The sequence below is a fragment of the Crotalus tigris genome, unplaced genomic scaffold, assembly GCF_016545835.1.
Source record: "Crotalus tigris isolate CLP2741 ecotype Arizona unplaced genomic scaffold, ASM1654583v1 scf7180000017987.690289119674:8195010, whole genome shotgun sequence".
NCBI lineage: Eukaryota > Metazoa > Chordata > Lepidosauria > Squamata > Viperidae > Crotalus > Crotalus tigris.
Genome location: NW_024096758.1, coordinates 5,568,866 through 5,591,789, shown reverse-complemented (window position 1 = coordinate 5,591,789; position 22,924 = coordinate 5,568,866). Strand labels below are relative to the sequence as shown.

At 41.7% G+C, this 22,924-nt stretch overlaps 2 protein-coding genes across 5 annotated transcripts in view; one reads left to right on the top strand and one right to left on the bottom strand.

Annotated features, from left to right (window-relative positions):
* Positions 1 to 46: 46 nt before the first annotated feature.
* LOC120309181 (low density lipoprotein receptor adapter protein 1-like) lies at positions 47 to 6,860 on the bottom strand. Of its 4 annotated transcripts, XM_039346141.1 has the most exons (9): positions 6,192 to 6,860; positions 4,170 to 4,312; positions 3,095 to 3,207; positions 2,019 to 2,133; positions 1,747 to 1,819; positions 1,344 to 1,453; positions 1,116 to 1,159; positions 908 to 939; positions 47 to 664 (listed from the first exon to the last, which is right to left on the bottom strand). In XM_039346141.1, the coding sequence occupies exons 1-9, from the start codon at positions 6,286 to 6,288 to the stop codon at positions 555 to 557; spliced, it is 837 nt and encodes a 278-aa protein (XP_039202075.1). In that variant the 5' UTR covers positions 6,289 to 6,860; the 3' UTR covers positions 47 to 554. The 4 variants fall into 4 exon arrangements, with proteins under 4 accessions (XP_039202075.1, XP_039202074.1, XP_039202076.1 ...); XM_039346140.1 differs by lacking the exon at positions 908 to 939; XM_039346142.1 differs by lacking the exons at positions 908 to 939; positions 6,192 to 6,860 and adding an exon at positions 5,555 to 6,168.
* Positions 6,861 to 11,801: 4,941 nt separating this feature from the next.
* The window catches only part of IFT172 (intraflagellar transport 172), a 30,055-nt gene continuing 18,932 nt past the window's right edge, over positions 11,802 to 22,924 (top strand). The window contains exons 1-18 of the mRNA XM_039346139.1: positions 11,802 to 11,840; positions 12,058 to 12,201; positions 13,739 to 13,851; positions 14,173 to 14,212; positions 14,590 to 14,655; positions 15,136 to 15,215; positions 15,531 to 15,618; positions 17,223 to 17,437; positions 17,523 to 17,646; positions 17,773 to 17,868; positions 18,929 to 19,090; positions 20,498 to 20,551; positions 20,757 to 20,860; positions 20,954 to 21,039; positions 21,142 to 21,254; positions 21,395 to 21,562; positions 21,733 to 21,869; positions 22,150 to 22,257. Coding sequence (XP_039202073.1) covers positions 11,802 to 11,840; positions 12,058 to 12,201; positions 13,739 to 13,851; positions 14,173 to 14,212; positions 14,590 to 14,655; positions 15,136 to 15,215; positions 15,531 to 15,618; positions 17,223 to 17,437; positions 17,523 to 17,646; positions 17,773 to 17,868; positions 18,929 to 19,090; positions 20,498 to 20,551; positions 20,757 to 20,860; positions 20,954 to 21,039; positions 21,142 to 21,254; positions 21,395 to 21,562; positions 21,733 to 21,869; positions 22,150 to 22,257 — 1,937 coding nt within the window. The remainder of the gene's footprint in view (positions 11,841 to 12,057; positions 12,202 to 13,738; positions 13,852 to 14,172; positions 14,213 to 14,589; positions 14,656 to 15,135; positions 15,216 to 15,530; positions 15,619 to 17,222; positions 17,438 to 17,522; positions 17,647 to 17,772; positions 17,869 to 18,928; positions 19,091 to 20,497; positions 20,552 to 20,756; positions 20,861 to 20,953; positions 21,040 to 21,141; positions 21,255 to 21,394; positions 21,563 to 21,732; positions 21,870 to 22,149; positions 22,258 to 22,924) is intronic.

Genomic DNA, 22,924 nt, shown 5'->3' with positions numbered 1-22,924 from the left:
TGTTCATCAATCTAAGATGAAGCAATTGAAAGAAAAAATGCCCAAATACAACTGTAGAAATATTTATTTACCTTTAAAAATGACATTAAAAATTAAATCTTTTGCTACAAAGCTGTGATTTGGCAGTGATGAGTAATTGGGGGCAAGGGATCACCCTCTCAAGTAAAACAGAAGCCAGAACTTTTCTACATCCACAAGGCTCCCGACCCCAATTCAACAGGGCAAGAAATGAATTACAAATCTGATTGCTTTTGCTACATAGCACCTACCTCTTCATTCAGGGCAATGCCTTAGTATAAAAAGTGTATCTATTGCCTTTACCAAGCATAGGAGTTCTGGCATCCTTGCAGAATATAGCTTTTTGAGTAGAACCAATGAAGTCCCTGGAGAACTCTTGATGCTTTTAATAGGTATTGACTTTAAGTTCTGAACAATACAAACTTATTCAAGGCAAGGGAGTCTGTGGCTGGAGAGAAGGAAATCAGCCTGTTCTTTATGCATTGCAGGTAACAAAATGGTGCTGGAGATGAATAGTGATGGCAGCAACAGGTGATTTAGAACAGTGTCCCTGGAGGCAGACAGTTGCTGGGAGGACTGCATCCCCAGGCTGCCACTGAGTGGAACTGTGTGACTGGGGAGCTCCCAAAGGTAAGGCTCCCTGCATCTGAAATACAGAGTTAGCAATAAAACTACTGAGGGGAATGGTGCCCTCTTCCAGTTTAGGAATACAAGTGAGTAATACAAGGAAGAACAAACTTTAGGAAAAAAATGATTAGAGCTCTATCACTAAAGTCAAGAAAGGCCAATAATGGACCTCATGGACATGGCAAAACATAAACATTAGCAATTTCTATAAAGGTAAACCTGGGAACGTGTTGACAGCAAAGTTAGACAGAGAGATTATTACCTGTGGTGGGGCAGCCCCCCTCCTCCATGCAGCTTTGAAGTGGAAAACAAAGACATGTTAGGGCTAACCTACTCCTATCCACCCACACACCTGCCAGGGTTACTTAGTCCTGCAGTCACAGGGGATTCCAGTCACGCATTTCCCAGCCATGAGACCTCCTGGGCTCTGGCCACCCAGACTGACCCTGACATGGGCTTCAAATGCCTACCCAGAGAAGGCTTCATTAAGATCTCCTTCCTCGTCATCTTCATCCTAGAGAAAGAGACTATTATGAAACGCGGACTCATCAATTCTCCCAAGGTAAGCATGGCTATGGCTCCTTTCCTCTGATGCGCTGACCTGTTTCCAAAACTGGGAACCTTTCTTGGCCATCATAGCCAATACGTTGCATGCACAATAAGGGGGAAAGGAGCTAAGGACATGAACAATACAATACCTCAAAGTCTGTTTTGAATGGGGGGCTGCCCAGAGGTGTCCTGACTGGCTGACAAGTGGTTTCTATGGGGCATATTGGCCTTGGAAGGTGCTTTTCTTCCTCCTTGGAGCCTGAAGAGAAAAGATACCCTGCAACTGATTTTCCTTTCCAGCTTCATAATAATACTGAAACTTCCTTTGAGGATGTGAAGAGTCCCCCTCCTCTCATCACTGTCCATCCTTTGGCTAGCCCTCTAAGCTTCACAGGTTAGCCAGATCTGATTCAGGGAATTAATCCTTCCTCCTGCACCTCACTTCCCTCTGCATTGGAGAAAGGCAAGGAGTTCAGTCAAAATGTGGGGGGAGGAGACAATCATAATTGCCTCTCAATAACAACTACAGGAATGTGTACTTATCAATCATACCTGCCTGTGTAGCTTGCCAGAGATCCAAGGCCACTTGGAAGGCCTGTGCCACAGTGAGAGTCACAGCCTGGGCCTACAAGGTGAGATGATGAGGAAAGAAAACGTGACTAGAGAAAATACACAGGGGGAGCAGGTCAAGCGGAAACCAACATGAAAATTCACCCCTCCTAAGGCACAGGCAGCCAGGGCTGTCTCCTCAAGGCAAACCGTAGGATTCAGAAGAGCCTAAGAACAAGTCCTCCTCCCTCCCTACTGAAGTCACAGGGACTCACAATCTTCTTCTTAGGTGATAGAAAAGCATGGCATTCAAGTGCACCGCTTTGAGGGTTCTGGGCCACATAGGCAAAGACTTTGTTCTGCAGCTTGTCTGTGGTACAATAGGAAATCCTGCAAAAAAGAAGAAGAAGAAGAAGAAGAAGGCTGGGCTTGTTTCTTACCAGCCTGCACAAAGGGTAGAGGCAGTCAACGCCAAAATCAGGAAAGGGCTCAGAATAAGACATGTTTGCTAATGAAGACACAATCAGAATAGGACGAAAGAACCACATGAATTGTTGGGGTAGGGATAATTTGCCAGTTAGACAAGAGCAAGAGTAAGTTTCCACAGCTGACATGAGGCCCAATGGTTTGTTGCAAGAACTTTTTTGAATTGCTACTGAGGTCTTGGGAGCAAACATCTGGAGGAGGTATTTGTGACTTTTTTAGAAAATACTTTTAAATAGTAACACTGTGAATCTGTTACGTTTAGTTGTGGTAGAGGTTAATGCCATAGAAGAGGGCTCCTTAGATTTTTAAAAAAATCTTTTGATAGAGTCTTGCCTGTTTTTCAGCCCTGGCTTGACCCACTTCTCACAGCGCATCTCCTATTATACCATTTCAACATCAAATACAGCCCTCAGCATAAAAAAAAAGTAGGTCACTTCTTGCAACAGCAAAGGATTCCTAGCAGAAATGAGCAACAGAAGTTGAAATGCAGAAAGCCCATGAAAAAATGGAGAGGGAAAGAATTTCCGAGTATGCAGGTATGAAAAGCATATTTCCTAAATTAGCAATAAGAAAGTGGCAAGTCCAAAGGTGGTTGGATTTAACCAGTAAGCTCCTCTGCATAGAAATGCATTTTTTCTAGGCAGGCTCAGGAGAGGTTCCAAATTAGCCCCAATTTAGTTTTTTATACTGTACAACATGCCATGCACATATAGAGATTCATGTAGCCTCTGCATGCACATTAGCCATTAGTCAATGATGATTCTTGATATATCATACAGGAACAATTAGAACAAATGAGCCATTTAGTCATCTGTTTATCGGTAGTGTTCTACCAAGAATTTAGTTTTCTTGCATGAACCCATACCTGTAAATGGAGATGGTTTCAATTGTTTCCTTGGTCTCAGCATCTTGCAGAGAGAGACCCCTGGGTGACACAGTCAGAATCATCTTCTGGAACTTCTTAGGCCCCACCCGAGCCTGAGGATAAGAAAAAAATGGATCAAGAAACAATTGTGGAGGTGAATGTAAATCTGTCTCTTTTGGGTCAAATTCAGTCAGTATTCAAATCCAGCAAACTGTTACGAAGTAATGCACCCACAAAGCCCATGTCCAGATTTGGATTACATTTACAGGTAGTCTTTGACTTACAGCTGATCCTTAGCGACCGTTTGAAGTTACAATGGACTCCAAAAAAAGGACTTACGATCCAGATTCGAAGTTCCAATGTCTACTACCACAGTCACATGACCACATTTTGGGTGTTCAGCAAACAGCCTGCATTTATGGTCATTTGCCGCATTCTGCAGCTACATAACCACAATTTATGTTTCCAACAGAAAGTGCTCCATAGTGAACAATGAGTTCACGTAATGACTATTTTGTTCACTTTACAAGCACCACGTTCACTTAATTACCACAAAAACATAAAATTGGGCATAATCATGCATTGACCCACTTTATCATTATTACAACTTAATTACAGGCTCACTTATTTATTTGTTTGTTTGTTTGTTTGCTTATAAAATGTATTGGCTGCCCATCTTACCATAGGGTAATTCTGGGCAGCTTATAGACAGAAATATATCTGCATTAAAACAAGAGTAAATTAAATTATGGTCAAGGCCTTCCTATATTCACCACTACCCTTCAAATTCTATTCATACACTATATGTGAATACTGATCTATTTAGCTAAAATAGCTAATATTTTACCTCTAAACTTATAAAGAATTTAAAAAAATCAAAACAGCAATCTACAAAGCTAATAAAAAGAATGGGAACTGCCACCCATTTTCTCCTCCACAGTTTGAAGAGTCAAGCTTTAATCATCCCACCTCTGAGCAATGCTTGTTTATGAAGTCCTGAGACATCAAAGTCTTTGTAATTCTGCCAGGCTGTATTACAAGAACACCACACTAAGGAAAGAAACACATCTTTTACCATGGCAATGATTCGATGGATGGCACCTGCTGCCATATCCTCCCCTTTGGGTTTCTCCACCAATGTCATGCCTAGGTACTTCAGGGAAAAACTCATGCCCTCCAAGAGGGGTTCACGCATGTCAGCCCAGGATTCTGGGAGTTCTGCAAAGCAAGGCAAAAATAATTTAGTAGAGCAGGGGTCCTCAAACTTGGCCCTTTTATGACTTGTGGACTTCAACTCCCAGAATTCCTCAGCCAGTGTGCCTGGCTGAGGAACTTTGGGCCAAATTTGAAGACCCCTGTAATAGAGGAACGCTATGTCAATCTCTCAGAAACAGCAGGTATTTTATCACAACTCTACATATAAAATACAGAGGCTTTCTTTAGAGACTTTTTGGTTTTTGAAAACTTTTGGGCCCTTCAATCTTCCTCATATGTAGGTGGGGCTGTAACCAGAAAAACAATTACATATTTCTTCCACAAATTATGTCAAGTTGGAATTGAAGGCTACAGAACCCACCATTTTCCTCAAAATAACAAAAGTAGTCTCAAGTTGCAAAGTCTAGCTTCCATCATTATGCACAGACAAAACGGATGAAATTCACAGCACATAAACACATGCTGCTTTTGACATCTGTACATATCCACCTTGTGAACATCTCTGATTGGAAATAATTAATAGCTGGACCAAATCAAAAGCATTTTAGGGGCTGTGTTTCTATGTTTCCACTACTTGCATGCCATTTTCTACTGTCCCTCTCACTATGAGGATATAGAGCAGATGAAGAAGATTAATCAAGTATAACTACCATCCACAGATGGAAGATCTATCATCAGTTTTAAAAAGTGGAAAGCATCTAAAAAAATCTTCCTGCCTTTGCTCTTATTTCCCTCCTCTGTCACTCCACGGAGCTTGGTTCAACTCTAAAAATCTTTTCCTTGGTGCAAGATAGGCACCAAAGTCAGCCCTGATGAAATTTTGAAGGATGCCATTTATTCCACTGTTTAGTTTAACTAGCAACAAATAATAGTGCCTTTTGGATTTTAAAGTCACAAACATGACAAGATAATAAAGGTTATATTAGTACAGTGGTTCTCAACCTGTGGGTCGGGACCCCATTTGGGGTTGAACGACCATTTCATGGGGGTCGCCAAACAAGGCTGTCCACCATTTTTTTCCCCTTTTCTTTGGCCATGCCCCTGGCACCCGGTGATGTATAAGTGGTTGGGGGTCACCACAACATGGGGAACTGTATTATGGGGTCACGGCATTAGAAAGGTTGAGAACCACTGTATTAGTACCAAACTGTTTTCTTTAAAAATGAAAATTATTGTAAATAAGGAGGGAAAGAGATCCAAAATCAAAGCTAACCAAACTATGCATCAGTTAAGTCCTTCACTAACCTGACTGAGGATGTTGTACAAACCTGGTGCAACACTGGGTAGCCCACAAGCAGCTATCCAGCCCGGGGAAACAGATACTGAGTAGGATTTGAATCCCCAGCAGTGTTAGCCCCACTGTGTTGGGAAGGAGGCTGCCTTGGTTTTTCCATTCAGTTGGCCCAGGGGGACCTACTGTCGGTAAATAGGGATAGGGAAGGATAGAACAGAACAGAATTCTGGAAGGGATCTTGGAGGCCTTCTAGTCCAGCCCCCTGCTCAAGCAGGAGAACCTATACCATTTCAGACAAACATCTCCTCCCTACAATCTCTTTCCCTTGGGGCTGCAGCTCAGCTGGGGAGGATGGAGCGCCACTAATTAATTTCGCGCTCCAGAAAAAGCAGCACACACACACACACCCCGCTCCGTCCCTCGAGATCCTAGCAATGTTCCCCGCCCTTCCAGTCCCGTGGACATTCGCGTCGCCGGGGCAGGCTCTACAAGCGCGCGGCTAAGAGTCCCCGAGTATCCCACGAGAAGGAAACCAAGGAAGAGCGGCCGTGGGGAAAGGAGGAGTAAGCTTCGTTGCGCGTCCTCCTGTCTCCTAGCAACCACGGCGCTACACCTGCAACGCCCAGTAAGGCGCTTTCTCGGACTAACCTTGTCTGTGGCGACGGAGGCGGGCAACGCCCAAGCGGTGGCGGGCGAGGCTGGGACTCCGGAGCACCGCTCGTCCCGCAGCCCGGAGCGCTTCCATCACTAGAAAGAGAGGAGCCTCGGGCTGGGTCTTGGACGCTCTACCGGCGGTGGGTGGGACTTCTCTACGTCGATGCACCTTGCCTTCGGGTAGAGCCAGCACGCATGCGCAACGATCGAGACAAGGCTTTTTCTACAACGAGGCAGATACAGTAGTAGTCTATTAAAAAGCACCTGAGGAAGTTGTAGTTGCACTTTTTTTTTTCTCTAAGGAGATTGGAAGTAAGAATTGCATATGCGAATCTTGGGAGCAAATAGCAATTTTAGTGCTGTAATTCGATAACGGCGACCAACTGGAATAGATTTTTGTTGTACTTCACGCACAGTCTTGTCCCACAAAATTCAAAGAATGTAACATCAAGATCGTAAATAACTATATACATATGTGTTTAAATTAGTTAGATCCTTTTTTGTTGTTGTATGGAAATCTGTTTGGATAAAAGAACCTTGGCTCTATGGATTGTATTAAGGATATAAAATATATAATTATATACATATACATACATACATACGTATGTATGTATGTAGGTTTTTGGTTATTCGGGTTTTCTCCCGCGTAAAATTGGAAGTGTCTTGGCGACGTTTGGACTAAGCCCCATTCGTCATCTTCAGGCTGGTGTTTTCACCTTGGTGCTCCTCGAAGCACAAAGCTGAAAACACTAGCCTGAAGATGACAAATGGGACTTCGTCGAAACGTCTCCAAGACACTTCCACATATATATTTCCAATATATATATATATGTTTTGGAATTGAAAAAAAATGTTCAGTTATGAGAATGTAATTTTGAAGTGTTTAAATTGATTAGGTGATTTTTGTCTATAATAATATGATCTGATAAGGTATGATAACTAACTGGATGGAATCTAAAGCTTGTGTAATGAACTGAAAGGAATTAAGGTTTAACATTGTTTTTTTTTTTAACTTAGTTAGCTATCACTGGAAGAAGAAATGAATGAGATTGATAAAATGATGATAAGAATATACTTGGTAGAGATACTTGAAGTGATAATTTTTTGATGTAAAACAATATTTGATTATGGTAATTTTAAATTGATAAAGCTTTAAAACAGGTGGAGTAGTAACAGAAATTTAAGCTAGAAATGGAATATATTAAATCTATTATGTTATTTGTGAGAAATAGAGACATGATAGTGAATGTATTGAGCTGTTTATGTATGTTTTTTTAACCTTGAAATGTTTGTTTACCCAAACACCACGGTGTGTCTTAAGTACTTTTTGTTAAAATTAAAAAACCAATAAAATATATTTTTTAAAAAAATCGTAAATGTTGTTCCTATTAAAAACATAACTTTCCAAACTAATAATGCAAATGTCATAAACAGGTTTGTTGTCACAGAATTGGAACATGTCATTTGGGCCCTATTTCTAAAGCAGGTCAACTTCAAAATGTGTGGAATAATAATTAATAATTTAATAATGATGATAATGATAATAATGATGATAATAATAATAAATAATAATGTTGAAAGGGACCTTGGAGATCATCTAGTCCAACCCCCTGCTCAGGCAGGAAACCATATACCATTTCAGACAAATGGCTGTCCAGTCTCTTCTTAAAAACAGTGTTGGAGCATTCACAACCTTAGTTCTAGGTTGCTTCTCTTTTTGGTTAGTTTCCATCCATTGCTTCTTGTCTTGCCTTCAGGTGCTTTGGAGAATAGCTTGATTTCCTCTTCTTTGTGGCAGCCCCTGAGATATTGGAACACTGCTATCATGTCCCCCCTCGTCCTTCTCTTCATTAGACTAGACATACCCAATTCCAGCAACCGTTTCTTATGTTTTAGCCTCCAGTCCCCTAATCATCTTCGTTGCTCTTCTCTGTACTCTTTCTAGAGTCTCAACACCTGTTTTTACATTGTGGTAACCAAAACTGGATGCAGTATTCCAAGTGTGGCCTTACCAAGGCATTGTAAAGTGGTATTGATACTTCACATTATCTTGATTCTATTCCTCTGTTAATACAGCCTAACACTGTGTTGGATTTTTTGGCAACTGCAGCATGGCTGGCTCAGGAATTCTGGGAGTTGAAGTCCACGAGTCATAAAAGAGCCAAGGTTGCCTATCCCTGACCTATACTGTACCGATGCATTTGGTTTGTCTTGCCTAAATGTAGAACCTTACTTTTTTCACCATTAAATTTCATTTTGTTAGATAGCATCCTATGTTCAAGTCTGTCAAGATCCTTCTGATACTTAAGCCTATTTTCTGGAGTGTTAGCTATTCCTGCCAGCTTGGTGTTGTCTGCAAATTTGATAGTTCGCCATCTACCCCCTCATCCAAACAAAGAGCATTGGACCCAGAACAAAGCCCTGGGGCACCCAAATACACACTTCCCTCCATGTAGATGCAACTTCAACTTTCAGAATTTCCCAGCCAGCAGGTGGATTTAGGCCATCAATTCCAACACCTTGCTTAGGGCAGGAATCCTCATTAAAGCATCCTAGAGGGCCTAGGAGCATCTTGAATCCATGTGAACAAATCCAATGAAGAGGAGTCCATCAACTCCAAATAATTGGTTCCACTGTCAAGCTACTCTTACTATTAGGTTGTTTTTTCCAACATTTAATCAGAATTTGTCTCCCTGTAACTTAAATCCACTTTTCTCTGTCTTGTGCTCCAGAATCAGAGAAAACAAATCCTGTCTCTGACCTTCTTTTATATGATGTCCTTTCAAGTATTTGAAAAGTGTTACCATATTTCTTCTCAGTCATCTTTTCCCAAACCTAAACTGCGTTCAATTTTCCCCCATTCAATAGTTCCCCATCTCTTGGCCATACTTGTTTCCCCTGTATGAACCCATTTCAATTTCTCTGAATATAGAACTGGATTCTGTATTTCAAGTGGGATCTGACCTAAGTAAAACAGATGGTTGGGGTTAAGGTTTCTTGTGATCTGAAAATTATACTTTTTAGAATTTTAGAATTAGAAGGGAACAATCTGAAGTTCTGATGGCATTGTTTTCTGTGATGTGATAAAGTTAAGGTTAATATAGACTTTAAGAATCATTATATTAAAAGTGCCATATTAAGAATATGGAACAGATATAAATCCAGATTGTGCCAAATATTTTTATGGGTTCTCAGCACAAGAAGCATTTTATGAGGAATAAATGGTTGGTAAAGAAAAATTGTTAACTTATCAAGAGAACAGAGACATGGAGAATATAAGATGAACCCAAAAGAGCAATTTGTGCAGAAGATTTAGTTATCAATGATACATAGCCAATGTCCATATGCACATATGGATAATAAGATATTTGGAATTGAACAGAAGACAAAATTTAAAGTTGAACGATTTACAAATGATGAACGTGTAACAGGTAAAATGTATAAATTTGTATTGAAATTTGAAATGGAAGAAGTAAAAGATTGTATAAAAAATGGGCTAAGAACTAGAGAAGATACATGAAACAACATCCTCAAAGAAATAAAATTCACACGGGAAGAAGAAAACAACAAACATTAACCTTCCTAGATAGCCTTGTGAGCAGAGGAAATGGCAGCAAATTAAAAACAGAAGTCCGACCCACATTAGCGAAGTGCTCCTTGACCAAAGTAACAACCCAACCTCTGACCAGAAGAGCTGTGAAAGAACATTATTCAGACAAGGACAAACACAGTGCAGCAGCCAAGAACATCAGAAAAAGTAAACAGATTGCTTATGCAACATCTTTCAACAAAATGGATACCCACAGAACTTTACCAAAAAGTGCCTGACCACTATAGCACAACCAACAAAATAGAAGAGAATATTTGCAGCTAGGGGTTGAACTGTGGGATGCTAGCACTGATGATGTTACCTAATTAGGTAATGAAATATCTGCCAGAAAAGAAGCTTAGAGAACTTCAAGGATCCCACAATCAATGCAAGCCATGGAAAGAATAAAAATATCATACATTAAAAACATCTCAAAAACAGTCAACAGACTATTATAACCACATAGCAGTGTTCATATTTATCTGTTTTTATTTAGAGTCATGAAAACTAGGATTTCACTTTCTGGGAAAACTCTCCCTTAGGAAAACTCTCCCTTAGTGATAGAAAAAAAATCTGCTTTGTAGATTTTGGAGGGTACAGTGGTGGGCATCTCCAACATGACTCAACCCCTAGCTTGTTTGGTCAGTGGCAAACTGCTAAGAATTATTTGGAGGACACCTGCTCGTTATTCTGAGTGGAGGTGAAAAGGGCTGCTTGAACGCTGGGGAACCTGTAATTTAAGGGTGACAAAATTGGGTAAGAAAGACTACAGAGTAACAGAATAGTGTTGGAAGGGATCTTAGAGGTCATCTAGTTCAACCCCTGCTTGAGCAGGAGACCCTGTACCATTTCAGACAAATGGCTGTCTAGTCTCTTCTTTAAAGCCTCCAGTATTGGGGTACCCACAACTTCTGAAGGCAACCCATTTCACTGGTTGATTGTTCTCACCGTTAGGAAATTCTCTCCTTGATTAGTTTCCATCCATTGGTTCCTGTTTTGTCTTCTGGTGTTTTGGAAAATAGGTTGACCCCCCTCTTCTTTGTGTCAGCCCCTCAAATATTGGAACACTGCTATATCTCTCCTCGTCGTTTTCATTAGACTAGACATACCCAAATCCTGTAACTGATTTTCATGTTTTATTCTCTACCCCTAAATCATCTTTGTTGCTCTTCTCTGCACTTTTTCCGGTCTCAACATCTTTTTTATATAGTGATCAAAACTGGATGCAGTATTCCACGTGTGGTCTTACTAAGGCTTTGTAAAGTAATACTAATACATCACGTGATCTTGATTTTACCATTTTATTAATGCAGCCGAGGATTGTGTTGAGTCCTCAGCAAAAAGCAATAACTTCAGGAGTCATCTGGTAGTTCTCAGGCGCCTCTTTATTGATGTTCAGCTGCTCTGTTACAAGCCGAGGCACACAAGCCTCTCTCCTCCTCTTAAAGACAATCCCCGGGCCAAACAGCAACATTTGGCGCGCTTTGCACTTCACGCATGTTTGCGAGTGCTGGCGCCAGCCAGTCTGGTCCCGGGCAGCTTGCAACTGCCCGGGACACAGTCCCGAGCCTGCCTTTGCAGGCTCAAGACACAACAGATTGCATTGGTTTTTTTTGTTTGCTGCCGCACAATTAGCTTGTATTTAAATGATTGTCCACTTGGACTCCAAGATCCCTTTGACAGTTACTGACATTAAGCCAAGTATCACTAGTCTGTACCTGTACAGTTGGTTATACTGAATATATCCAGCTCAGTATATGGCAGTTATACGTTTTCCACGAAGTCCAAAAAGGTGAGATGGAGTTCTGCAAACTAAGTTGCCAATGATTTCTATGATCAGGTTTTTTCCCTCAGTGGAGATTTGAAGGTTGCTCCCACAAGTAAGCGTCTATTTAACGTATCTCTATGGTCCGCATGGCTCCCCTATACGTTTCACGCGGAGCCCGTGACATCATCAGGAGGGGACGTTACTCGGGTAACAGAGGAGACGCGGCAACCTGCGATCGGAGGTGGCGATGCAGCTGCGACACGTTCGGACTCTACTGACTCCTCAGGTTACTTGAGCCGAAGAAAAACCAGTTTGGGAAGGAGAAGATCGAGACATGGGGAGAAATACCGCACCTCCAGTCCCTTGCCCATGGCCTGTAGCGTAGTGTATCTCCACTTCCCGTGGGAAGAAATCGGGCTGGCCTGAAGAAGTTCTCATCTGATTTGGTGGAAGTCCGCCTGCATATCCCTACTTATAACCTTTCTTGCGTTTCTTCCTTCCAGGATGGGGCAGCCAAGGTTACCTGCATGGCCTGGGCCCCAAATAATGCCAAATTTGCCGTTTGCACAGTGGATCGAGTGGTTCTCTTATATGATGAACAGGGTGAGCGTAGGGACAAGTTTTCCACCAAGCCTGCAGATGCTAAGGTAAATTGCTTTTTGAGTGGTCGAGCTGTATGAAATCATATTTCAGAGTTTGTTCAAAGTTAACGTTTGAGAAAGGGAGTAATAGGTTGCTCAGTTGGTATGTTCATTCCCTCTCGTTATGAGCTGCCCTTCTGGATGAATTAGTGTTAAGTATTTAGTACTTTATTCTTGTAGAGCTATGCATTAAGAGAGGAAAAATGCCTATTCTATGAAGATTTCTCCTGAGCATATTTTTGGAAGTTTTCAAAAATGAATTTACTTTGGAATTGCCAGAGTAATATTTTACAAGATATTCATGTGATGCTGCCATGAGATTATTGTTATACAAAATACTTGTTAGATAAGATGAATGCAAATATGAAGAGAAGAAACAAATTTTGTGACTGGCAGCAAATAGCATAATTAGATCTCCCAGCATAATTTATGTATTGTGAGCTTGTACAGAAGCTCAATTATCTTCCAAGGGTTTAAAGGACAGTAAAGCAAGAAAAAAATCATTTCAGGAAATAATTAAAAATCAGTTCCACAGTGTTGCAATGAAGCAGAAACCACACTAAATCACAACTAAGGTCACCCTGGAGGACAGAAATGCTATTTGTTCTTTTTTGTCAGAGACCCAGCCATAACTCAAACAAATGCAGATTTCCAACTTTTACCGTTGTTGTTTTTACTGAAAACACCACTCATTTACACATTTATATATGCATGTCAAAATCTCAGTTCCAGAAGAATTGAAGTAAGATGTCCACATATGATACCCCTTTCTGGATGATGATTCCAAAACACTACAGCAAGCATGTCATTCCTGGCAATGGGGTGGGCGTGGTTTTGGTGTGATGCATCCGGCCCGCAGGCCGGCAGTTTGACATGCCTGCACTACAGTTTCTCCACATTTTATATATTTTTTAATGAGATTTGACAGTCAGTTAGGGCCAGTTCCATTTTGGCATTTGTCACAGACCTGGTAATTTTCTACAGAGTGTTGTTGTCTTGCTTGGTTCTAGAAAACAGCCTTTTTTTGGTGGAAATTACATAACCCCATAACTTTTGTTTTGAATAAACTTTTTGACCTTTTTGACCTAATTTGATGGATTTCACATATTCCAGCTTTCATATATGTCCATAATATATGGCATAAAGCCACACATTATTAGTGACACATTGGCATTAATATACTGATACATAGTTGACATGTTCTAAATATATTCTCAGCCTGTAGTAAATTGTATAATCTCATAGCTGTTTTTTTTGTTGGTCTTGTCTCTTACGTATATTATTGATACTATTTTTAAAATACCCCAGAAAATTCTTTCGTCTCTTACTGTTTGTATTTCTGTTTTGCAAATCTGTGTTTCTTTGTCTGCTTTGTTTGCAAAACACTTACTGCTTCTTGAATGAAATCACCTTTTCTTTGAATAGTTTTCCTGGTGGGTTGCATTGATGTGAGTGTCTTTTTCAGACATGAAGATATCTATACAATTTTTGGGATTATGAGGTTGAATAAATGTTACAGCCTTTATCTTTCTTCTCTTTCCAGTATGGCAGGAAGAGCTATGTGGTAAAAGGAATGGCATTTTCCCCAGATTCTACTAAGATTGCTGTCGGGCAGTCAGACAACATAATCTTTGTATACAAAATTGGGGAAGAATGGTAAGTGCTTTGGGTAGGATAGGATGAAAACGGAGATTCATTCTTTTAAATAGCAACAGGTTGTGTTATATTATTGCCCTTCAATTGTGCATCTGGTGTTACTGTGGATATGGATGAAGATGATTCATTTCTTCCTTCCTTGAGTTCTAAATTGCAAGGAATGTCACATTAACTTCAGGAAACTATAGGCACACTCTGGGTGCCTGTCCCCTGCTTTACTGAAACTATTCCTATATTATTTCATCCAGCTGGATCTCCTAGGAGAGCTTTATAATATTTTGGTTCTTGACAGTAATGTTGTCTGTGTTTATTCCTGTCCAGGGGTGACAAAAAAGTGATCTGCAACAAGTTCATTCAGACAGTAAGTGTTCTTGTAATGAGAGACCTTATACACCCTTTCATACTGTCTGGGTCTACTTTTCTTTTTGGTTAATAAGAGAAAGGTGCCTGAACTGAAGTTGGGAGAGAGTGAGGGAAAAAGCAGGATATTGGATTAGTTACACTGACCAAGATTTGTGAATGGAATAGACAGGAAGGGAAGATGATCAGAGTACCTCTGCCTAGTAGTAATATCATTTTTCATAGTTGCTAAGAGGAAGTTCAGCCATGGGAGGAGTCAGCACTGCAACTCCAATTTCACAAACAGGCCATTCAGTTGATAGATTTCTTTGTCTGCATGCAGAATAGTTGTTTTCTTTTGCTCCTCTTGATTATCCTGTTTACTTTGTTCTTTATTAGAGCGCTGTGACATGTTTGCTATGGCCAGAGGAGAATACCATTGTGTTTGGGCTTGTTGAAGGCAAGGTGAGAGAAGCTGAGTCATAGAGCTCTTTTTTGAGAAGTACAGTTCAGGAATTGGGAAAAAATACATCCACATCTAGATGCTGCTGAAGATTGATTCTTAGGTGTCATTGGATGTCCCCAATTCTCCTAAGCAGTAAAGATATCGAAGGGTGTCTGTTCTCATTTATTTATTTATTTATTTATTTATTTATTTATGAGACTTATATACCGCTTTAAGTGCAAGCACTCTCTAAGCGGTGTACACCAGTAAGCAATGTATATATATATTTACATTGCCCCCAACAATCTGGGTCCTCATTTTACCTACCCCGGAAGGATGGAAGGCTGAATCAACCTTGAGCCGGTGAGATTTGAACCGCTGACCTGCTGAACAGTCAGCTAAAGTGGCCTGCAGTACTGCACTCTAACTGCTGCGCCACCTCGGCTCATTCTCTTCTTGCTCCCTGATTGCTGGGCTGATTTGATTTTTCTTTTCTAAAGATTCGTTTAGCTAACACCAAGACCAACAAATCCTCTACCATTTACGGAACAGATTCTTATGTGGTGTCATTGGCCTCCAAGTAAGTGAGGGAATGGGAGAGGTGCCTTAATTCACTGCCTAGAAGCTGCTAGCTCTGATTTCTTTCTCCTGGCCAGCTCTGGCCAGGAGCATAGAGTACTTGTTTTATGGTGAGTACCTGTTTTTAGACTGCAGCTGAGGAATAGACTAGCTACATGATACTTATCCTGAGGCTGATGGCTGCACTGTTCTAGCCTACATCATTGTAAAGAGGATTACAATTACAATGAATCTTTTCTCCACAATAAATGAGTGGTTTAAAGAAATGATCCCCCGCAATGCCATACTGATCATTCCTTGTATATCTCCTCTGCAGTGTCTCGGGGAAGGGTATCCTCTCTGGACATGCAGATGGAACCATTGTGCGTTATTTCTTTGATGATGAAGGCTCTGGGGAATCACAGGTAGGAAGAAGTTTCTCCTCCTTCTCTAACCAAACTAAGCCTGTAAAGCAGGGGTGTCAAACTCCGTTTCATTGAGGGTCGCATCAGCATTGCGGTTGCCCTCAGGGGGCCGGGTGGGTGCGGCCTACTGGGTGGGTGTGAATGGAGTGGGTGTGGCCTACTGGGTGGGCATGGCCAGATCTACACCGTTCATGTCAAGGGTGCCTGTGGGTGCCTGGGCAGGAGAGGGACAGATCTGAGAGTCTCTGGCAGAAGGGGGTGGGACCAGGGCAAGTGCCAAGGCATGGTCCACTGAAGGAGTCTCACTGTTCCTCTCAGGCCATGCGGGGGGGGGGTTATGGAGCTAAGACTGAATGCGTTTCAGCATAGATGGCCACCACAAAATTGTACATTGGCTCCCAGCTGGTCTGGGCCAGGGCCAAGGCAGAGGGGGCCGTTCCCTCACTGATTCCAGGATGGTTTCATGGGCCACATGAAACCACTTCGCAGGCTGCATCCGGCCCTCGGGCCTTGTGTTTGATAAGTCTGCTGTAAAGAGGTGAGTGTAACATGGAAAGCAGTTATGCAGCAGCTTTTTTAGCCTTATTTCATATTTCTAGAAAAGATGGATAGTCCCTAACAAGAATTTCCACTAAAGTAGAGAGATAGTTTAGGAATGAGGTAAATGGAGTATCTCTTAATTGGAGACATGAAGGTTGCACACACACACACACACATACTGCACATTTTTTTATTTTGTGAAAGATTTTGTATATTAGTCTACACTTACATATACTTTAAAGGCGATGGAGTACAGTTCGCACAGTCTTCATTCCTTCTACCAACCTCATCTCTTTTCTTGATTTTCTGTCTTTCTTTCAAGATGCACTCTCCCTACTCTGCTTCCACTGGCATGTGAGGAAGAAAGTAATAAAAAAGATCATAGCATACCCCCACCCCATCCCACCCCATCTCCTCTACTTCGTAACAAGGCCTTTTCCTTGCTGTACTGGGTGGAACACAGTAGCAATTTGTGTGCACTACTAAATGCAGAAAAGGATATTTGTATGAGACAGGAAAGGAAGAAAGGACTTTTTCCCCTGATATTTTATGTTATGAGCAGGAAGTTCTCCTTAAAAAAATGGAAAGGTTCTCATATATTAAATTCCTTATTACATCTATCTAGTTTGTTATACTGGCTGTGTTCATTTTAGAACAAATCTGCACTTGGAGAGTCCGGGCTAAATTAGGCTGTTGAAGCTCCCCATAGCAAAAAAATATTGCATTTCCTGTGCAAATTAATAAGCATAACTAGAAGATAACAGAGACAACAAGACTGCCTTTCTAGGGTAACCTGGTTAACGAGATGGGGAGTTGTCTTAAGAGGAATAAGTCTGATTAGAATAGCTTTTCAATATAAATGTCCAGAAAAGGGTTTCTAAAATGCCATTGTGTACCCAGTCAATGGATAGAAGAAAACTTCATAGCTCTTCTCAGCAGAATATTATTTTTATGTTGGTTTGGGATAAGTATTTGTACAACCTTTGTTGAGAGCACTGTGCGATGTGCTGTCTGTTGTCACCTGCTTCTTTCACCTCTCATTTTTGCTTCTGGATTTTGAACAGGGCAAATTGGTGATGCACCCCTGTCCTCCTTATGCCTTGGCATGGGCATCCAACAGCATTGTGGCTTGCGGCTGTGACAAAAAGATTGTGGCCTATGGGAAAGAAGGACATGTGATCCAAACCTTTGACTACAGTCGAGATGCTTCAGAGAAGGAGTTCACTGTTGCAGCCGCCAGTCCAGGGGGCCAATCAGTAGTAATTGGCAGTTTTGACAGGTGTGATGCTCGAGGATGGAACAAGGGAAGAGTTTGATGTAGGGCAAACCACTCCTGGCTACTCATTCCGTCTTTGATCTCCCAGGCTGAGAGTGCTGAACTGGAGTCCCCGTCGCAGTGCATGGGAGGAAGCCAAGCCCAAGGAAATTTCTCATCTATATACCATCACAGCCTTGGCCTGGAAACGAGATGGTTCACGACTCTGTGCGGTGTGTTTCCCTCTCCATATCATGTCCGTGGATATAATTCCTGGGTGGCCACGTGTTCCCATCCCATATGCTGGCTTGGAGGGCTGGTACACAAAGGATATCTGAAGGAAACTCTTGTTTGCACAGGGTACCCTGTGTGGTGGAGTGGAACAGTTTGACTGCTGTCTTCGCAGGAGCATTTACAAGAACAAATTTGAAATGACGTATGTGGGGCCGAGCCAGGTATGAAGGTGAAGTTTGAAGACCTTTGCTCTTGAGCAGCTGGCTTCAAATATCAGCAGAGTGGGAACTAGATAAATCAGAATTGTTTTGGAAATGGTATGGACAGTGATAGTTTGTTAGCAATGACAAGTCACAAAATAGATGTTATTGTCTTAGAGAATTAATGCATACAGTGGTATAACAAACTATATGTGAATGTTATACGTGTACGTGTTTTATGCCCAGTTATAGCAATAGCAGTTAGACTTATATACTGGCCCAGAGTGCTTTACAGCACTCTCTGGGCAGTTTACAGAGTCAGCCTATTGCCTCCAACAATCTGGGTCCTCATTTTACCAACCTCGGAAGAATGGAAGGCTAAGTCAACCTTGAGCCCTTCAGGATCGAACTCCAGGCTATCGGCAAAGTACTGCATTCTCACTACGGTGCCACCAGTACAGTATAACACATTTATGTTATATACTTATATTTGTATACATGAACATACAAGAATATGATATATATAGTGCTGCTAAAAATGGGACACATCCATTTCCACTCTTATTCAGTACGTCCAGATTCTCCCCGCCCTCTGCCTCAAACTCTGAAAGTCTTTGATTTCATCTGCCTTGTGCTGCTGCCATATCACTTAATATATTCTGACTCCTATCTCTGATTAGGAAAATATGTAGTCTTTAAAGTACATATTTAAAGGCAAACTAATGATTTGTGGAAATAAAACCTGAGAATGTATTATTGGAAGGCAGAGGCAGAAATATTAGCATGGTGTGAGGTTGTGCTATTGATCTGGATATGCTTCCGAAAGTTACATGTAATAGTAAATACAAAATGAGAGAATTTAATGATTGCAACAATTTAGCTAATAATGCTAGGCAATCTTATTCTCTGGGAAACCAACTTGACTTTCTTAGAACCAGTTTGTCTATAAAGAGCTATCATCTTTTTATTCCACACTTACTCTCTACCTACAGATCACCCTTATGCATGTATATAATTTGTATATAGGTTGGAGGGAAGAGAATGCTACTTTGCTATGATATATTTTTTATCTATATGCCAGGTCATTGTGAAGAATTTGTCCACTGGTATGCGAGTAGTTTTGAAATCCCACTATGGCTATGAAATTGATGAGGTGAAAATCCTGGGAAAGGAACGCTACCTTGTTGCCCACACCTCAGATACACTGCTTCTGGGTGACCTGAGTTCCACCAAACTTAGCGAGGTAACATGTTTCACATGTAAGATGGTGGGCTGATAGATGTTGGGAGGTTGGTCTGCATAAGATCTGTTCCTGAATTAGTTCCTGCCCGTTGCATTCAGTTAGATACACTGATTTGTTCAAGCCATAGAGGGGACTGGAGGCTAAATCATATAAGGAACGGCTGCTGGAATTGGGTATGTCTAGTTTAACGAAGAGAAGGACGAGGGGGGACATGAAAGCAGTGTTCCAATATCTCAGGGGCTGCCTCAAAGAAGAGGGCGTCAAGCTATTTTCCAAAGAGCCTGAAGGCAGGACAAGAAGCAACGGGTGGAAACTAATCAAGGAGAGAAGCAACCTAAAACTAAGGAGAAACTTCCTGACAGTTAGAACAATTAAGCAGTGGAACAACCTGCGTCCAGAAGCGGTGAATGCTCCAACACTGGAAGTTTTTAAGAAGAGACTGGACAGTCATTTGCCTGAAATGGTATAGGGTTTCCTGCCTGAGCAGGGGGTTGAACTAGATGACCTCCAAGGTCCCTTCCAACTTTATTATTATTGTTGTTATTATTATTTAGGCCTCACGCATAAAAAAACCCAAAATACAAGGCCTTGATCCTACTGTTGTGGCTGCTATTTTCACTTTTTTGACCACACTCTGAAGACACCTCTCATTCACATGTCTTCTAGCCAAGCCTGTTTCTGTATCTCCAGCCATGATTAATGGCAGGAGATCAAAGCTTCCTCTCAGTGCCTCTCAGATCAAAGCCTCAATCCTCAGGCTTTCAATCCCCTGAGATCTCTGCTGTTTATCACTTTGGCTTGGTTTTGCTCTTCTGCAGCTTTTTTGGCCAGGAAGACGTCCATCCATTTTTGCTGGAGAAATGGATGTGAAGCTGTTTTTTCCCCCCTTCCTGTTCTCTTTTTTTTTCCAAATGTCAATCCTCAGTGCTTGGAGCTTCACCATTTCCCTATGATTTCCCAGAGACAGATAATGGTTTATAAAAGTCAGCTTAATCTTCTCTCTTTTCAGTCATGGCAGCTTAAATTACCAGAAGTTAGAATATAAAGCCAGTCCTGACACTGCTTGAACAGGCTTCGCCTGGTTATTTATGTGGTGAGAGTTGCAGACTGTGGGTTGGCTGACAGAACTTAATCACTTTATAGAAAGTTGTAAATGATGTGAGCAGCATGCATGCTGAGAAATGCTAGTGGAAGCATGTTATGTAAGAGAGCAATCTTGTCAAATCATATCAGGCAAGTCTGAATTGGATCAGGGGTAGACAACCTTGGCTCTTTTATGACACAGCTGGCTCAGGAATTCTGAGAGTTGAAGTCCACGAGTCATAAAAGAGCCAAGGTTGCCTACCCCTGGATTGGGTGAACATGGTAAGATTGTCTGATTTCATGCATATTGTCCATTCTTCTCAGGTGGCCTGGCAAGGATCTGGTGGGAATGAGAAGTTTTTCTTTGACAATGAAAATGTAAGTGGGCATGCTAGCTCGTTCAGATCTTAACCAGTATTCCTCTTTCTTAACTTTCTTTCTGCAAGAGTTTCTACTCTTCTGGTTGCCATTTCTATAACATTGGGGGGGGAAGGGAGAAGAGGTATAAGAAGCCACGACTTTTGAAGGCCCTATTTCCCTTTTCCTTGCCATTCAAATTGTCCTGCTTCCCATCTTACTCTAGGTCTGCATGATCTTCAATGCGGGAGAGTTGACTCTAGTGGAATATGGGAGCAATGAGATTCTGGGTTCTGTGCGCACTGAGTTTATGAACCCCCATCTCATCAGGTGAATAATGAGACCTTTTTCTGCTGTTGGAACTTGAAAAGTAAAAGCACCCCCGCAACATGCACCCACCTGTTCTCATTTTTGTACTTTCAGTGTCCGACTCAATGAGAGGAGGCAACGAGGAGCTGAGGAGAACAAACGGCTAGCCTATTTGGTTGACATTAAGACCATTGCAGCAGGTGGGTGGAGTTCTTTCTTCTTTTCTACCCAAGCTTTGACTGCTTGAGGTTGATCTCAGCTTTAATTCTGAGCCTTGTACCTTTTTTTTTTTATGACTTCAGTGGACCTTGTGGCCAGCTATAATATTGGCACTATCAGCCATGACAGCAAGATTGACTGGCTGGAGCTGAATGAAACTGGTCATAAATTGCTTTTCCGGGATAAAAAGATGAAGGTAACAGGAGGATATAGAGGGGGAGGGAATTACGTTGTGTAAAGACCTTGAAAAAAAGGAAAAAGGATAACATGAAAAACATGCCTCTGTTGATGCTGTGTTTCTTTTCTCCCACCCACCTCACCTGTTATAATTCCCAGCTGCATCTTTATGATATTGACAATGCTGTAAAGACCACCATCCTTAGCTACTGCTCCTATGTGCAGTGGGTTCCAGGGAGTGACGTGGTGGTAGCCCAGAATCGGAACAGTCTCTGTGTATGGTATAATATTGATACGCCAGAACGAGTGACCATGTTCCCTATGAAGGTAATATTTGCTCTCCTGCTGCTGGTACCAGACCCGCATCTGATTTAAGTGCTTAGTTGGTAAAGATTAGCTGGAGTTTGTGAGGCTGTCATAATCTCTCAGCTAGTGAAGGGAAGACAGATTGTATAGTGTGGGAAAAGAACTAAGTTTTTAAAAATTGGCTCCTGCAGGGTGATATTGTGGACTTGGAAAGGAGCAATGGGAAGACAGAGGTGATTGTGACTGAGGGTGTAAATACCGTGTCCTACACTCTGGATGAGGGGCTCATTGAGTTTGGCACAGCCATTGATGATGGCGACTACCACAGGTGAGAGGCTGAAATGGATTCCAGAGAGGTTTAAATTTCCAGCCAGGTGAGAATTTGGAACCAGCCAACAAGCAACACCTCTAGAAAAGCTTTGGTGGGGATCCACGAGCAAGCAAAGTTGGTCCATCCTTACCCTTGAGGGGAGGAATCTGTCCTTGCATGTGAAGCCTTGATGGAGTCTACAGAGAGTTTGAAGAAAATCTGATTCCCCATTCTTAATTGCCCAGTGCCCCGTTGCCATGGGAGACTGGTACTCAGCCCCTTTGCTTTCTGCTTTTAGAGCTGTAGCTTTCTTAGAAACATTGGAGATGTCTGCTGAGACAGAGGCCATGTGGAAAACATTAAGTCGATTAGCGTTGGAGGCCAAACAGCTGCATATTGCTGAACGGTGAGTGATTTGGTCTGGCAAGCCTCCCAAAAGTATCTTGTAGAGATAATCTGGCACTGCTAGCCAGAGAATCAGGAGTCTGGTTTTGTGCAAACTCATTTTCTAAAAAAGCATACGCTTATGTCAGCTGCATCTCATTTCAGCTCCTGAGATACATAGTGGCTAGACCAGGGGTAGGCAACCTTGGCTCTTTTATGGCTCATGGACTTCAACTCCCAGAATTCCTGAGCCAGCATGGCTCAGCTTGGAAACCTCTCCCTTTCCCCTCAGCATGGCTGGCTCAGGAATTCTGGGAGTTGAAGTCCACGAGTCATAAAAGAGCCAAAGTTGCCTACCCCTGGGCTAGACTGATGTAGGATTTATATTGGAGTGAAACAGAGGGGGTGATGGTGAAAGACAAATTGGTTATATGGATGTAGGTTATAAAATGTCTTAGTTGGAAAAGATGCTGACATCTTTTTTTTTTTTTTTTGATCCCATTGATTAACCTAGTTCTCCCACAGTGTCACTCAGAGAGCAACCCATTTTAACCAAGGAATTCTTCTTGATTCAGTCTGTCATCTTTCATGAAATACCTTGATTAGATTGTTAACGGTCTTGCTTACTACTCACATCTTTACTAGTTATATTTTTACGAATTTCCTTTAGATCAGTTATGAGCTGGAAG